Source organism: Bombus bifarius, unplaced genomic scaffold, assembly GCF_011952205.1.
Source record: "Bombus bifarius isolate JDL3187 unplaced genomic scaffold, Bbif_JDL3187 scf7180000008047, whole genome shotgun sequence".
NCBI classification, from domain to species: domain Eukaryota; kingdom Metazoa; phylum Arthropoda; class Insecta; order Hymenoptera; family Apidae; genus Bombus; species Bombus bifarius.
In genome coordinates, this window is record NW_022884413.1 from 276,741 (window position 1) to 294,133 (window position 17,393).

The 17,393-nt window shown below is 37.9% G+C and overlaps 1 protein-coding gene across 4 annotated transcripts; it reads right to left on the reverse strand.

Annotated features, from left to right (window-relative positions):
- Positions 1-5,035: 5,035 nt before the first annotated feature.
- Positions 5,036-16,854, reverse strand: LOC117207941. 4 transcript variants are annotated; one of them, XM_033448674.1, is made up of 7 exons: positions 16,446-16,749; positions 15,680-16,373; positions 15,441-15,570; positions 15,177-15,295; positions 11,986-12,080; positions 8,701-9,915; positions 5,036-5,173 (listed from the first exon to the last, which is right to left on the reverse strand). In XM_033448674.1, exons 1-6 carry the CDS (start codon positions 16,454-16,456, stop codon positions 8,814-8,816), a joined length of 2,151 nt encoding a protein of 716 aa, XP_033304565.1. In that variant the 5' UTR covers positions 16,457-16,749; the 3' UTR covers positions 5,036-5,173; positions 8,701-8,813. The 4 variants fall into 4 exon arrangements, with proteins under 4 accessions (XP_033304565.1, XP_033304567.1, XP_033304564.1 ...); XM_033448676.1 differs by lacking the exon at positions 5,036-5,173 and adding an exon at positions 5,174-5,311 and having other exon boundaries at positions 15,680-16,370; positions 16,446-16,854; XM_033448673.1 differs by lacking the exon at positions 5,036-5,173 and adding an exon at positions 5,174-5,311.
- Between the last annotated feature and the right edge of the window lie 539 nt (positions 16,855-17,393).

The window sequence follows — 17,393 nt, forward strand, 5'->3', positions numbered from 1 at the left end:
TATAATAGTAGTATGGTTGAAACATCTTGAATAAAATTACTTGTATCTATGTAATTGCTGCTATCACAGGAAAAAAATGATTTCTCAATGAAAATGCCAAATTTCGTGAAAATTTGATAAAAGTATAATATAAAATTTACAGATTTATTACAATTTCACAGACATTTACCAGGTCTATCTCTACTCGAATTACCCTACCACCCTCTGTAATCTATCTCTTCCCTTCTTTTTGTCGATTCGTTCATTGGAATTTTTTGTGTACTCATTAACAACGGGACAAGTATTGTGCTACGTAAATTCCAAATGAAAGTTTCTTAAAAATTAAATAACAAAACTTTTAGATATTTTCTATATACCTATACATAAATATACAGGCTGACCCACGAATTGGTCGCCACGATTTTTCAAACACTACCGATTAGCTGACAAGAAAGTTAATCAGCTTTAAATCGGCTTCGAAGTTTCTTATATCGCGGTTTGTAGCCGATCGAAAACCGATCGACCTTCGTTCGAAACATTTTCGCGTCATTTTTACCGAAAATGGTGGAAATTTCGTGCACCACCCTGTATATATTTTGTATGAGAAATATTTGTATTATTTTAACGATATTTTGAATTACAGAGAGCCTCAATTGTGTCGAATCGTGGAACATATTTTTCTATAAATACATATACGTTTAAAATATCCTGGAAACGAGCGCGACAATAGACGCAATGCTCGGCAAAGAAATTCCTAAAAATGGAATGAAAATTACTGCATAAAAGGATATAACAGAAAAGAAAATAATAACAAACGATACTCTGAAATTACCGAGCGAATACTATAAAAGAGAGTAAAACAGCGTTTGCTAAAAGAAAAATTGTTCATCGAGAAGGTGCAATTGAAATGGGAAATTCGTCGGGAAAAACAGCCATCGATTACCGTGAATCGAATTCGTGCGAATTTGAATAAAAGATCGACTGTGAATTCCCGCCATTTTAATCTGATTAAATTTCGCGTATCGATAAGTTTGCGCAAACTAAATCGGTAACAATTCATGCAATACACACACGCAGAGAAAGAAAATAAAAGATATTGATCACTCGTGTTGCTATTGGTTAATGCTAGATACATTCATAATGATCAATTGTTTCCCATTCAAACATCACACGCTATCGTTAAATACGAATCGGTTTGCGACATTGCAAATTGTTCTACGATTCGTCAAATCGCACGGATTTCTGTCTTACGAATCTAATTGCAAGAACTATAGTCTTTACATGTTCCGATCGAATTGGTAAATCTATTTACGAAAATAGAACACGCTATTGCAAGTTCGAGTGATCCGAGTTCGATGCTTTAAACACGGAGGACCATACGCTGTCCACTCGAAAAGAGCAACGATCGATGATACAATTTATTTACAATATCGTGTTGCAAAAATGTGAATTAAAATGCTTAAAACAATTAGAAAATCGCTTATCCTTGTAATCTAACAGAAAGAAGCAGATAGCTGATATGAAAAAATTAGATATTTCTCGTCGAATTCCTAATTTGTTATGCGAAATTACGAAACAAATTGCGATAGGTACATTCTCGATAAAAAAAAAAGCAAATCGAATAATTCTATGTCGCATTTTAATCCGAGCCTTCGTTTCTCTGATACGAACGATCAAAATTTCGAAGCGTAGCGCGAGAATATGTACGTTCTCTCGTTCAACTTCGATCACAGTTGCCTCGAAAACGAAAATTCAAACTGAAAAATGGTAAAGGACACTTCGATTGTTCCTTTTTCTATCAAAAATAAATTGACCGTGAAAATGATTAAAATATGGACTAATTTTCTAATTATTTTGAGCACTGAAATCGTTCAATTGTCACGGTTGGCTCATCGCAAACAACAGATTCTTCCATTTTTATATATATATACGATATCGAAAAATAGAAAGTAAGTTTCATGAAATATCGATGATGAAAGTAATATCACTTCGTTTATGAAAATACTGCTTTTACGACGAGCTTCGGCCCTTAAACTACTTTACGTGCATAATATGTGTATATATATGTGTGTCGTAATATATTTGTTTAATGAGAAATGGATAACACGAGAGACAGAATCTCCGTAGATCGTAATATAAGTCGTTAATTGATTAATTTGTAGCTATTAACTGCCGTTTACTAGAAGAACGCTAATTTCTAAGTAGACAGAGATTCAATCGCAGAAATCGTTCGCTTAATCCCTTTGCCGAGACAATACGAAATCAGGTGAGAGAAATTAAACGGGAAAAGTAGAAATTTTGTTTTGCCCATTAGCATCAATTTATATGTACTACGACATTGAAAAAAGTATAGACGACAATTAAAATCACAGCAAAGAGATTAATCGTTACGCGTTACTATGTACAATGCTGTATCTACATTGTTCATAAAAAAATATATATTTCCGCTATTACAAACTACCAATTCTCGAACGAGGCTTTCCCGAAAATTGCAGAATACCTGTACAAAAATTGGTAACACGATCTTTAATAACGTCCATACACGATGTGGAAATTCAACGAGAGAACATTGCGCTCTCCCTCTTGGGTTTCTGCAATCGAGATAATTTTGGCGAAACATCGACAAAAGCGAGAAAAAGACCAGCTTCGACAAATAACAACGAGCGAAGAATAATTAACACAATAATACTAGACGTTCAACTTTCCCGGAAAATTGATAAAACTTCGTCAAATGGAGGGATCGATGTTCGAAGAATATAACAAAGATTCATTTTCAAACCTACGTTTCTCGCAGAACGACCGATCGTTCTAGTTCCAGCTACCATTCTGGATCATCGAGAAACCTTTAGGAGGGAAAATTCCAAAAAATACTCGATGCACCGTTGATTCGATTGGAAACGGGAAAGAAATCAACGTATTAACACGATTACGTCAACTTTGCTCTTAGGACAAACACCAGCGTCGCTGATCTTCGATCCATGAACAGAACACGCAAGCTTATCGACCAGCATCCTCCATTGCGAAGGCTAATCAGCGAAAAATATAACTCGGCGAACGATCGCGCGATAGTTTCATCCCTCGCGATTCTAAAATCGATGCGTTTCGATGCAATCGATGATTTGAGAAAGAAATTGAGAATTTTTCTTTAAGTGGCTGAACACTTAACAAGCTATGGAACACTTGGAAATTTGTAAATTGGAATATTTGCGTGCAAAACGGACATTCGTTAAGGCATCCGATACTTTGACATTACGTGATATCACTTTTATCGATTTTAATTAAAACAGAATTCTACTCTCAATTAGAATTTATTATTTTAACAATGTGATTTTGATTCGATTTTATCTTATTTTTAGTTCCTGATCTGGGAATAAATCGCGAGAGATAAGAGTACGCGCTTTTTCAGCGAAAACTCATTTAAATCGTTTAACGAATCTAGCAAAGTTTCAGGCACGTTCGACGGTATAATAAAAATCTCGAGGAACCGTCTTCTAAAAAAATTGGGACGAATGAACGATCACAGGTAAGGTTGCGAATCAGTTTTATCAAACCTCGTTACTAACTCTCGAATAATCGACAGATTATCCTCGCGTAACCTTAAAGCGTTAATGTCCGATGAAATTTATGACACGAAAAAAGTAGAAAAAGAGTTTAAGATTATAAATAAATCGAGATTTCTTTTCCCAACGCTAACTGTATGTACAATATTACTTAATCCATAAAAAAAAAGTTATTAAGCTTTGTAGAATTGCAGAAATTTTCGTCTTCTCCGTTTCATTGCAATCCACGTTCTTCGCAGTAACCAACACAAAAGTTAGTCATTTGACGACGTTCAAACAAACGACGATCGTAGAAATCGCTCGTCACACATTATGTTTCTTATTATTGAAACAAAATTTCGTCGAGATCTTTCAAACTCGAGTAATTTTAATAGAGCAAATAAATTGATTTAAAAGAATTAACAAGCACTTGTTTTCGCTCATCAAACAACTTCAAACTTATTCCAAAATATTTGTTACTTGTTTCAAAATCTTTTTTTAAAAACTATGGCCTAAGGCGACACAGATAGAGAGCTTGATACTCTTCTCGATCATCGTTCATGATTTTTGGCTCTTCTTCGTTTTCACGCAAAGTTTTCACAATTTTTGGAAGAGTTAATCTAATGTCGTGGACTTAACAATTTCAATTCTGTCATTCATTATGCTCCAATCGAAGGCGTTCACATTCGTCAAATTCGTGAACACTTTCGCACAATCGTTCAATTGCATCTGCAATACTCAAAAAATTCGATTCCAGAGATTATCAAGGAATCTAAATACTCTGTTGCCAATTTCTTCAATCTCCGATCGCTATATACGTTCGCAAACTCTTCCAAACCATTCTAACGCTTCGAATATCCTCGTTTTCTACACCTTAACGTAAAATCTCCAGTACTCGAAAATGGATCATCGAAAAGTCCAAATAGTCTAATGCTACTTTTTTAAATCTCAAATTTCTACAAACCTTTCCAGAATCTTGCAAAACTATCGTTTCCCCTGGCATCCTCCTGTTTCTCAAATTTTAATTTTAAATTTCCAGTGCTTCGAAGATTATCGAGATTTCAAACACGCTACTACTAATTATCATAAACTTTTACAAACATTTCCACTCTGACGCGCCAAATCTTTTTAACTCTTCGGAGTTTCGTCTAGAATTTCCGATACTCCATCCAAGATCATCATCAACCAGTTCATATACGAAATACTCTGACACACTTGCTTCCAATCTCCACTCATCGCAAACCTTTTCAAACCACTTCAGATTATCTGACACCCTGCAAACACATCAAATCACCCTGTTTCTTCGCTTAAACTCTAATCGAAAATTTCGAATATTCCGTAAAATTGCGATCTAAAGATCGGTAACAGGTCCGGACAGCTTAATACCATTCTCGATCATCGACAACCATTCAGGAACCTTCTCTCTGTACGCTGTTCCTCCCTGCTCGTCCACTTTACCATCGTCCTCTTCGTCCTTTCGCTGCCTTCCCTCCTGATTATTCTTCTCGTCTCCTTCCTCTTCGTCTTCCTCTTCATCCTCGGACGAGGACGAAGCGTTCCTCGAGCGTTTCACGTTCACCAAGCTCGGGATGGTTCCCCCTTGGTCGGCGGGATCGATCATCTTATTACGCAGAATGTCCAGCAGCTTCTCCCGTCTGACAAATCACGAGTCAATGAACGTTACATGCGTTCGTTCGCCTATCATCCACTACTCGGCCCAAAGAAATCTCTGTAATGCTCTCTTTAGAAGCGGCAAAAGCAACAGTGAGGTCAGCTGAAAGCCATGCTACCAGCTAGAAGAACAGAAAAAGAATACACACGACCAAAACCGGTCACTCGCGGTTTACCCTCGTCCATTGGCGTCTTGCGGGGTTGTCTTTGAGGTATGGAGGATTGTATAAAGTGTGGAATACGCTTGATATGCAAGGAATATATACACAAGGTGTTTGCAACGTGAAATTACTTTCTATCAGGATTTTTGAGCTGGATGGCGCTCGTTGATACAATCGATCAAAGACGTTCGTTTGTTAATTCGTTTTTGCTCGTTTCGAACGTTCAAATTTCCTAATTTAGAAAATTCCGCTTCGCATTGTGTTCGTCAGATAATTTCCACTGGATCGTTTGACGAACGTGGTTGGAAAAATCAACTCTGTTGCAATTAAAAACAGCGTTCGACGTCGGAATTTCTATCTATCGACTTTTGCGAGATATAATAGGAAAAACAATTATTTTATAGCACCGTAGAGGAATTATAAATTGGCGAACGTAAAATATTTGTAAAACGTTTAAATCCTGAGATCTCGAAATCCGTCAAACGTTAAGATCTAAAAATTGTTGACGAATTTTCCGCCATTCCTCTCGTGACAAAAACTGAATCGACAATGAAAAGACAAGATTATCTTCTCTCCCTATAAGATAAATATGAGCCAAAGCAAATCACTCGTATCACCAACATCGAACGAACAGTTGATTTTTCAATCTTCTGTTCGCCAAACAGTCTCAACAGCGAACAGAGTGCCATCCAGCCTACAAGTCCTGAATGACTTTTCGCAAAAGATACTTCTCGCATGGTAAATAGACACTACATTATACATAAAAATAATAAGGGAAATTCGGAATATATGTATTAAGAAGTTCCTTTGGAATTTAGCAGGATCGTTCCTTGTCGGTGGCGTTAAACGCGTTTGCCAGCGACAAACAGCCGGCCTCTGGAACTGTTTAAACAACGAATTAATTTGTTGTTTGCCGTTGTTGACGGGGATTCTACGGCGGCTGTTTGCCGTGGAAATTGTAGAAGAAAGAAAATATCAATTTTGTGCGCGTTCGCGCAAACACACACACACACACACGTACACGCAACGCGAGCGCCGGCTTGAAAACATTAAATTAATATAATATTTGATCATTTATTAAATTGCCGCGTACAAACTCGATGCAACGAAACAGAGAATTGCAGAGGAATATCGAGAGAGGGGAAGAAAAAAGAGAAAGAATGGGTAAGAGGAAGAGAAAAATGGAGAAACGTGTATCGGTGGCGGTCGTTATTTCCACCGAACGAACAGATCGAAAGATAAAAATTGACTTTGCTTGTTTAAACTGTACACACCGGGACTTTTATGATGTTTGAGCGAAACGACGGGGATGCAACGAGTATAATCGATAATGATACGTTGATTCTTTCGATCTCGTCCTCGACCATCGATGAAAACCATTATTTTTCCTCCCTTTTTTTTCCTTTTTTTTTTTTTATTTTATTTTTCTATTTTCGTTCCTGGAAGGGAAGTTGCGTAACGTCGAAAATATCGACGCTCGAAAACGTGGTTAACATGTTTGGGGATATCGTCGGAACTTTTTAACTGGCACTGTTCAATAGGTCGAAATGCGTATTATACTCTTGCTATTTAGTCAGTCTTAACCCTGTTACGATCCTTCAATTTTTATGTATATTTATGTTCCAGTCTCACTCTCGTTTTGGCAAGCAGAAAAGCTTGCCGTAGTTCAAGAACAAATTTCAGCGTAGAATCGAAACGAAAAATCGCACGTCTCGACAAACATTTTCTGATATTTTTCGCAGATTGAAAATTATTGAAGGAATCGCGAACGATACCGATATGCCTATTTCATGTTCGTCTCTCTCCTCTCTAGGAGAATATTTTACCATCTTTAATATCTGTCCGATGCATTCCAATTTTTTTTTTTTTAATAAAATACTAATTACATTGCGCGACAATCATTAGAAACTTATTAGATTCAAAATGAAATATATAACATAATTATATAATTATTTCCGTAACATGTAAAGATATTAAAATTATTACGTAGCAGGGTCAATCGTCTCGAACTTACGCCTAAAAAAAAGCGTATTTAGTTGAGGATATTACTTAAGATAATATTTATGATATCGATATAAAAACGTAAGAGATTCTTAAAATCACTTTTACAAAAATTCTATAAGAATATCAAACCTTCCCTGTATACCTAATGCCGACGATGTTTAAGTTGATTTAAAAATGATCGATCCAAATTGAGAAAAATCGAACCAGTTGAAAAGTTCTAGGGGAATTAAACTAAAAATATGATACAGGCTTGGAAAACAATGTACACTCGGTATTGAAAATGATAAACAAAGTGATAAAACGCATGCTAGACAAGCTGCAAAACAAGCCATGCCAACGTGGTAATTTACGCTATTTAAATGTACACACGCTTATCGTATAATTAATTACAGCTACAAAGCGAAAGTGAAAGAATCAGCAAACTCTAAAACCATTTTCCCAACATCTCTTTTTCGCGAATTTCTCAACCGTAGATTTTAACGTCGATGTAATATTGGAAATATATTCGTTTCTTTCATTTTCACTTGGAACACATCGAAACTGTACAAATACGTAAGTAGAAGAAGAGTACAGAAAAGCGAAGATCGACAGATCGCGAAGATACAAAAATGGATAAATAACTTTACGCGAATCATCGAACAGAGACAGATTTCTTTGAAAATACAAAACGATCGAACTCTTCTCGTACTTCGAACGAAAGCCATCGAGGAAAACACACGATTATTAACATTTTCGAACGATCTTAAGCTTGGTTGCAGGTTTCAGGTCCTGGTATATCGCTTCGTTTATATTAGAAATGACACTACATACTTTAGGAGCGTCTCTTATACAACTAGAAAGACACGATAACAATACAAGAGAAGGCAACAAAGTACTAGAAATAATGGTGTAGAATGTTTCGTCGAACTATAAAACAATCATTTTATACAATTGGTCCGTAAACATCATAACAGATATATTCTTAAAAGCTAAAACAAGAACCCTTAAAAGGTCCAAGTAACTAAATAAACAATTGACGAAATCACCGAAATACCACGATAAAAACCTACGATACATATCTTGATAAAATACTTCTTTAAAATCGATATTTTTCTTCTTAATCTTTCTTCTTAATCGACACTTGTTCGTAAACTAGAGCATACGCTCAAAATACCTAAAATATTGACTCGAAGGTACCTCTGTTTAAATATTCCGTAAACACAGCGAACCAAGCGAAAGGTCGTTCGTCGAGCCCGAAGGAATAGCGCGAAGCGTGTCCACGAAGAAAAAGGAAGAAAGACAGAAAAGGTCTCTATACGAAAACAGACAGACAGAGAGAAAAAGGAGTGGTACAACGATAGACCTACGTGCTATTCGACATGTACATAGTAGTAGCCTCTAGCAAGCCCTTGAAGCCCCCCTCGCTCAACGGCGACCGTTGGTTCGCGTTTGGTTCGCAGGGGCCCCGCGCGTACGTAGCCTAAATGTAGGCGGTGGTGTAGGTAGCGCGTGAAGGTGCTGTCAGGACTCTGGAGGTCAGGATTCCCGTCGAGCAGAGATCTTTCGGCACGAAGGAGCCACCACCGACTACGGTCACTTCCGGGATCTCGGTGATGGCTCGGCTCGTTTCGTCGCCGCCGTCGACGTCGTCGTCGCCGCCGTTCAGACGACTCCGATCTTCGTCCTCGCTCACCGTTCTCCGCGCGTCTTTCGTCCCACTGTCGTTCCTCTCTGCGACCGTTCCACCCTTCTCCGTTTCGACGAACGATCTCTTCGACACCGAACTAGCCTTCTTCTTCCTCGACTTCTTCGATCCTACTCTCTGATGATGAACGCGCGACAATTCCGCTTCCTTCTTCGACTCTCTTGTCCTTTTCTCTTGCACGTTCGAGGATATCGCGCCAAGGCTCTTGGTCGTAGTCGAATCCGTTTTAGGCTCGTCGTCTCGCGCCGTATCCTCGTCTTTCGTCTTCTTCGAGCTCGAGTTCTCTTCCAAACGATGTTCCGCGAGGACAAGGTCGTGGTCCTCGCGTTGATCGCAACTCTTGGTCTCTAACGCGAGCTCGGAAGCAGAGAAAGCGGAGCTCTCGTCCAAACTGACGTCCGTGCGATGTTGCTCGAAACTGTTGCTAGCGGTAACTATCAGCGGCGACTGGTTACCACTGCTAGACACCTGACACTGATCATCCAACGACCACGAAACATTGATGGACGTTGTCGGACTGCTACAATCAACGGTTGGATAAACGTTCGTCTTGTCCGCGACGAAATGGTGAGCCAGGTCCGCGGTTCGGGAACGTAGTAACGAGGTGATGTGTTGTGGGACTATCGAGGACAACGACGGTGTCGATGACGGTGGTGCGGGGATCAGGCTACAGGTGTCGGATAGAGCGGTACGCACGGGGGTGCTGGTTACGTAGGATTGCGTAGTATCGAAAGTAGCGACAGGCGTGACTGATCTTGCGTTTACGCACTTTGCCGCGTGATTCTCGGCCAGGCACTTGGACGCCCGGGCCTCCTGCAGCTCCCGTCTCAGCGCCAGAGTCTCTTCCTCGAACGCGGCGATCTCGCGGCCTTCGTTGCTACGTGCCAATCAACACACAATTTCCACCATGTTTATATATACATATGTGTTCAGCACGCGGAGATCGCGCGCGCGTATTATCCATTAGACGGCGTATGTGTTTTGTTGGTTCTGCGTTTTGTGGGTGGGTGTTTGGTGCATGCGGTCCCATTTTCACGTGCGGGGTGTAAATAATTGAGAAAGTGCGGGTGCAAAGAGAAGATGGAAGGATAAGAAAGCTGGGAGATGGTCTCGTGCATTGTTTTTCTTTTTCGTTTTTAAAAGTGGGTGAAGTTTCTCTCGAATCTCGAGACTGAGTTGCAGCGTTTCTCAAATTCAGGTTCAGTGGATGAAGGTTTGCGACAGGCGAGTTACTAAATATCCAAGTGATCCGCAATAATTTCGACTAATTCACTTACAAACAGCGAGTGTTTTCGCAGAAGCTTTCTGTTAAAATGACGATTCGTAAGCGTTCGCTGGATGGTTTTAGCGTTAGAGAATAGTGTCGCAAGATGCTATTTAGTTTGTGGTAATCATTTAGCGAGAAAAATCTTTAAGAGGATTTTGAAATAGCTTTTAAGCAACGAGTGGCGATTCGTTTAAGCGTTTACTCGATGATTTAAATCGAAAGAACGTTACTGCGATAAAATTAAGTAATTATATTTGGTAACTAACGTCCGTAAAGAGAAATTCTATACCGACGTGTATATTAGATTTTCTGAAATTTAGAAAGGAAAGAAGAGTATGGCTGTATGATAATACGCTGGATACATAGCTATTTAGCGATGAACGTTTCAAGACTGGTTTTTTTTTAATGATTTTCGAGAAGAGGGACGAATACCAGTTTGCAAAGGGAACGAGTTGAAACTTAAATCTAAGAGAAAAAAGTTAAAGCAATTTCAGCTAGGTAATTAATTTAGTGGTTTTGAAAAATAAGAGATAAATTGCAACTCGCAAGCATTCTGTGAGATCAGAAATTAGCGGTTAGTTTGTTAAAAGATCTTAAAGAAAAGTGTCTAAATGTAAAAACGAATAGGCTGAAAAGAGGAAAATATGTGGTAGAAGCTCGAGTGATTATTTGAGAAGTTCTAGCTAAGGTGTTAGTTAGTGCGCTTAATAATTTTGTAGTTCGAATGGTTTCGGTTGTTAAATGTTCGTGTAATATTTTATTTAGAGAAATGAATACTTCTAGAGCTACAAAGGCAAGTTGTTGCATGCTGGTTGTTAGTAATAGACCAAAGTAATTAATTCGGTGATCAGAGATTTCCTATAAGAAAATTGAAAATATTGTATATATATCTTCTATAATATGTTATAGACGACAAAGGAAGAAATAAAGTTCTAGCAACACGGTTGGTGACCGATCTTCTGCGTTAAATCAACAAAAATTGCAACGAAACGTTTTGCTCAAATTAGAAATAAATTCTTGCTACTACCATAAAAGACAATGAAGTCGTAAATAAAAACACGTGTAAAATTGCAAAGTACATTTTTAATTAACGAAACACTCCTTTTAGGTGACAGAGAAATCTAACGATAGATAAAACGATATAAATAATAGAAATATCGTAATTTTGTTCGGCCTGCTCGAATGCAGGAAAACGGGGGAAACGACGTGAAAGAAACAGAGGGCGAGAATGGAAAAAATTGGAAAAAAATAAAAAAGAAAAGACTACGGTCTTATACGATCTTTCCGCTGGTTCGGAAAAAGATCCAATAAAAGTATGTAATAAAGAAAAGGAAAGTATATCGAAATATGCGACGGCAAATCAAATTTCAAATTTGCTTCCACCGATCAAATCGTAGAAATAAATTATTTCGACAAAGCTACTTTTCCGTGAAATTCCACGCTTATCGCTCGTGATCGCAATTGGAGAAAACGTTGGATCGATAGAAATTCCACGTGGTCTATCGATATCAATGATATTTTACAAGATTTAAATTCAGTGCGAAACGCATACTAGATGAAAAACCACGTGTAAAACAATCCACAAAACCTGTATTTGATAAAAGAAGAAACGATGAAGAAGTAGCAAAGTTTATTACAGGAATTTGCAATAATCATGCCAAACTATAACTGGGTACTCACTTTACGTTCAGCTTCAACATGGCAACTTCCTCCTCCAGTTTTGCTATTCGCCTGTCGCTTTCTTCTTTCTCCTCCGTCAGTTTCATTATTTGATTCTGAAACGATCCGACGAGAAACTCGTGCGTTCATAAATGTTCTTTCGTTAACGTAAAAGGTTTCTATTCTATTTAGAAACAATTTGAAAATTATTGGCGAAGCGTGAATTTATTAGAAATACAGAGACATAAAAATAAAGATGTGCACAGGTTTAATGAATTTTAAGACGGTCGGTCGGAAGAAATCTTTCCCGGAGTTTCTTCCCGTCGGAAGAAAACGAGGATAAAGATAAAAGATAAGGGGGGGGGGCAATAATACTCGGCACAGATAAGATGGCTCGGCACGTTTCGAAAGAAATCAAACAATTTACATAGCAACCTGCAATTTTTCGCCAGATAACGTTTTACTGGCTTGGATCTCTTTGCTCGTACGATTCTCTAGAACGTGCTCACAATTACCAAGTGCCGTGGAAGAGAAATAATATTTTTGAGAGGAAGCATTTATGATATTCGTTTGCACGTGGTACGATAATTGATTTTCAAGTACGTACGTTCGTACATATTGTACGTTATACGATATTCCTTAAAATCCGCTTAAATTTCTTCATCTAACGCCAGTTGCGACGATAGTCAAAGAATTAAACAACACTGGGAACGTCCTTCGATCGTAATTTTCCAAGATGTAACGAAAATACCAATTGAGTGTTCTTCGTGTGAAACGTTCGTTTCAAGACATCAGATTCTAAGATCATAAAATATTCGCAATCGTAAACGGTCTGTTCGATAGCGATAGAAATTCGTCGCCGACGTAAAGGAAAATCCTTTTGTGAAGAGCGGAAAATCAAAATAGCGAGACGGTGCGAAGAACAGGATTCCGTGAATCGTCGCGACGGCCACTTGGACCGCGTGAAAACGCGTGGAAATGCCAGAAAGCGAACATGGCAGAAATTTACATGGTCGAAAGTGGAAGGTCCCGGAGGTTCAATTACGGAGATTGGCAACGAGACGAAGAGAGGCTAGCATGGCGCGGACGGCCATCGCTTCGGCTGATGAGGCTAATGGATGGTTGAAACCCGAGAAGACAGAAGAGGAAAAGAGGGAGAGGAAGGAGGCCAAGGGAGAGGCCGTGACAGCCGCTAAGTGCCTCATCCTTCACCCTTCCTCGTCCCTCGACGCACCGTAACACACGGGGCGAAGCGTTCTCTCTTCCTCTGTCTTCCTTTCTACCCCCGTAGCTGACACCCTCATGTGAAACCTAATCATTTTTACCAAACGTCACGGATATTTCGTATTACGTCTACATTAGGTTCTCCGGTATCAGGCTGGGTTTTTATCGAGAACACGAAGCTGCCTTTCGTTTCCTCGGTGAGACCAATTAGGGGATGAAGACGATTTTTACTGCGATGGCAGCAGGAGAATGCAATTGGAGTAAGAGTACGTTTCGAGTCTTTAAATTGAAGCGGTTGCTATAATATGGAGATTCGTTTTTTTTTTTTTTTTTTTTTTTTGTGAGACTACAAGAAGAAGAAGAAGAAGGTTGTTTTTTTGTGTCAACTAATATTGTATTTTTTCATTTGACCTTGGAGCTGAAGATATAGATATTATTTCATCCTTCTAATAATTTTAGAATTAATTTTAGTCACGATACTAAGTATCGTCTAAGTATGAAATACCTAGGCTCTTTGTACGAGATGTCCTCGTTTGAAAGCATCAGATTTCTCAGATAGATCGTATCAAGAAATATATCATTTACGTAAAGTATGATTCACACGTTACGTCAGGTAGATTTATGTAATTAATGTGACTTTGCTGAGAGTTGAATTGGAAAGAATAAAACTCACGAAAGAAAACTCGATAACTGAATGGACTCGATAGAGGAAAGTAATTTTAAAAAATGATGCAAAATACTGATCGATTATATATCACTGAATAATTGTTCATTCTCGATTAATATACGCGGTGAAAAATATTGCATTAATCAGTGGATGACCTGATACAATAGGATACCGATTTTTTGTCTCGTATACCTCTAATGTGAAAGTATGAAAGATAGAACAGCAGCAGATATTTTTTATTGATAAAATAACGAAGAGGCAAAGATTCAAATTGAACGTTATCTCTCATGAACAGAATAAATACGGATATATTTGAGGATTACTTTGGTATGCAGATCCTTTTCTTAGATAATAAGAAATTAATCGAACGAGAATACCAATCTTGATTGAAATACGGAAAAAATTATGTTCTCTTCCATAAATAATAAACGATACGTTGACTAAGTTCGGTGAAACGCTTCATATTAAACAGATCGCTGTGAAAAATGACTCGAGAACAACAAACTATGTATGTATATATTTAAAGGCGGCTTATTCTTTTCAATCGCTAACTCTCTGCTAGACATGAATATGAATACGCTCTAGATACTTCTTACTGTTAATATGAAGCTGCGCAGTCGATATAAATATTACGAAAAACAGGGGAGTCTTTATTTGAAGAACGGTATATAAAAATTCCAACGCAAACGTACATAAATAATCAAACAAAAACAGATGGGGTCTCAGGAAACGCGTACGGACGAACTTGATCGATGAAAATTCGCGCGCAGATGATAATCGAGGAAGGAAAATTGTAAGAAAGGAAAAAAGGGGGAAAGGTGAGAGAGGGGAGAAGCGAAGATCACCTGGCCGTCCTAATCAAACAAAACGTACGAATGCTACGCAAACAATACGTCCATGACCATGTCATGGAAATGCCGAAAGCGTCGGTCGGAGCGGCACATTACCGTAGCCTAACTGCAAAGCAGATTCTTTCTCTTCCTTTCTCTTTATCCGCTTTGTTTTCACTTCCCACGTTTTCTATCCGCCGAATTTTTATCCTGTTTCGAAGTTTCCTGCCTTCTCTACACCGAACGAACTTTTTCACAAACCTATCGACGCTTGAGTCTACGATCGAGAGGACTAGTATAACGATAATACATTGTGTTTGTTTATGGAAAACTTTTACGTTACCGAATCACGATTGTGAGTCACCGACTTTAAATAACTGTGATACGAGTAAGCGTATGGGGTGAAGCGAATTAGTACATAGGGAATTTGATTTAGAAACTAATTAGTAACTAATAGAAATTAATTTTGTATAAGTTAGTTTAATACGTACGTTTAAATTTGCCACTTCCAACGACCTTTGGTTCAGCTTTTCCTCGATCATGAATTTTACTTTTGAAACTAGTACCTCCTCGTATGTTTTGTTGGCTTGCCTGATTTCGCGAATAAAATCTGAAACAATCAAAATATTTATGGAATTAAATTCTTTTTAATTATACGGATTTAATGTAAAAACATAGAAGTAGAGTAACAAAAATGTATCGTAAAATAGAGGTACTAATAATAAGATACTATAACGATTTCCGTTAACATTTACCTGATAACATTCCTGGTTGATAATCCGAAGAACTACACACTGCTAACTTTGTCTTCATACTACCTATTTCAGACTTTGTTTCGTTTAACTCTTTAAACAGTTGATTATTGCTCTTTTTCAGTTCTGTCATCTGGAAGCAAAATTACGCGATTATTGATTACATCTCTGTAATGCCTTAAATATATACCTGTGTTTATGTGGCTATAATCTATGTTTATTTATTAAGAAAAACTACTCACCTGTTCGATAAGAGATAGAACTAACTTATTGCTACGTCCAACTGTAGTAATGGAGCTACCACTGTCGGCGCTATCAGAGTCTTCGCTCTGACTCTGTACCGGTGCTTCCGCAGACCCAAGACCAGGGTCTGAATACCTCCGATGCTCTGAATTTATCTCATCTCCATTTATTCCATTGTTCTTATTAGCAGTAGATGGCAAACTCGCGTAATCTCCGTTCTGATAGTTAGCAGGGACAGGAGATCCTCCCCCATTTTCTTGTAAACTCGTGTAACCATTTGCCATAGAATTCATATTCAAGTTCAATGGTTGATTTTGATTACAATGTCGTCGGGGTCTACTGTGAACGGCTCTTATACCAGAGACTGGCACCGGCTGATACAGTCTATACATGGTTGGTAGTGAAACAGGCTCCATGGTATATGTCATAGGCATCTGCGTATAACCACACATGCTAGGGTCAGATGTTGTAGTAAAGAGACGTTGTCCATTGTTCTGAAAGTTTTGCGGCATGTTAGACTGCCACAATAACTGTGGATACTCCATTCCAGGTACTATATCGTTATTTTGATCGTTTTGAAAGTTGTTCGTCCACGAGCTAAGCATACTGCTTTTCTTACTGGGTCGTTTTTTGTTCTTCTTGGAATGACTAATAACATCCTCGCGATTCTCTAACCTCGAAGCGTCTAACCTGCTGAAGATTCATCAAAATTATACAAATTGACAACCATGTATCTTATGAACCACGAGAAACATCGCGTCTTACCTTTTATCCATTTTTACGGGATATTATACACTGTGTTAGAGGTTAGCCGTGGATCAACACTCGCGATGTACGTGACATGGAGACTCAAACAGATATCGTATCGTAATGCGTACGCTGGAATACTGACTTCCTGACTCGTATAAAACTTAAACTTACTAATTCACGTTACAGCATGAGTAGTGCATAATAGATAATAGTAAATAAGGACTAAGGACGGTAAACACTCGGCCTGCTCTATTCTATTCGGAATCGGTCGTTATCACTTCGTGGCTGATTGGTTGAATGAATCCCTACCATTTCGTTGTCACAAAACATGATTAGTTCTAGAATGACACCGCGAACTTTACTTTTTAGTTCTTAAAAACATATTATCGTATTATATTACGCTAATTATGCTACACTTTTTATAATTACTTTTACGCACGCTTTCAAACTTGCCACGTGCATGTACTTTTCGATGTAAATCCTCACATTTATTTGGAAATAAATGCTAAAACATAAATATCATTAGTTTGTTAAAAAAAAGATACAACTAAGAACTATTTCTTAGAAAATCAGTTTAAAATAGAACATTATTAACTGGTCAAGCATTTAACAAAAAAAAGATTTGTTTCTTTTTACAACTTAGCTAATAACCTAATAACCTTTGGGTTTTCAAAGACTTTAATAAAATGTTTATTTAAAATGCAAAAAAATTTAAATGCATTATTTATTATTAAAAAGAGGATTACCTATCTTATCGATGTACTTGACAAATTATATCACGATTATAATTCTCCTCAGATTCTATGCACATTTCTGTTAAGTTTGGAACTTCGCAGTTCCACAAAATAAAAATAATTGCATTGTGAGGTTGTCAATGTACTTAGACACATTTATTGTTCTCTTTACATTTAGCTTACATCTTTCGTTTTAACGACAAAATAAAGGAATGATATAAAGTATTAT

Excerpts from the sequence above, each read along its gene's own strand:
- LOC117207941 (XM_033448674.1), bottom strand. Across the intron at positions 15,296-15,440 it reads TCAACCAGGAATGTTATCAG|ATTTTATTCGCGAAATCAGG; the intron begins GTAAATGTTAAC and ends TGATTGTTTCAG. Across the intron at positions 12,081-15,176 it reads TGGAAGTGGCAAATTTAAAC|AATCAAATAATGAAACTGAC; the intron begins GTACGTATTAAA and ends GGATCGTTTCAG.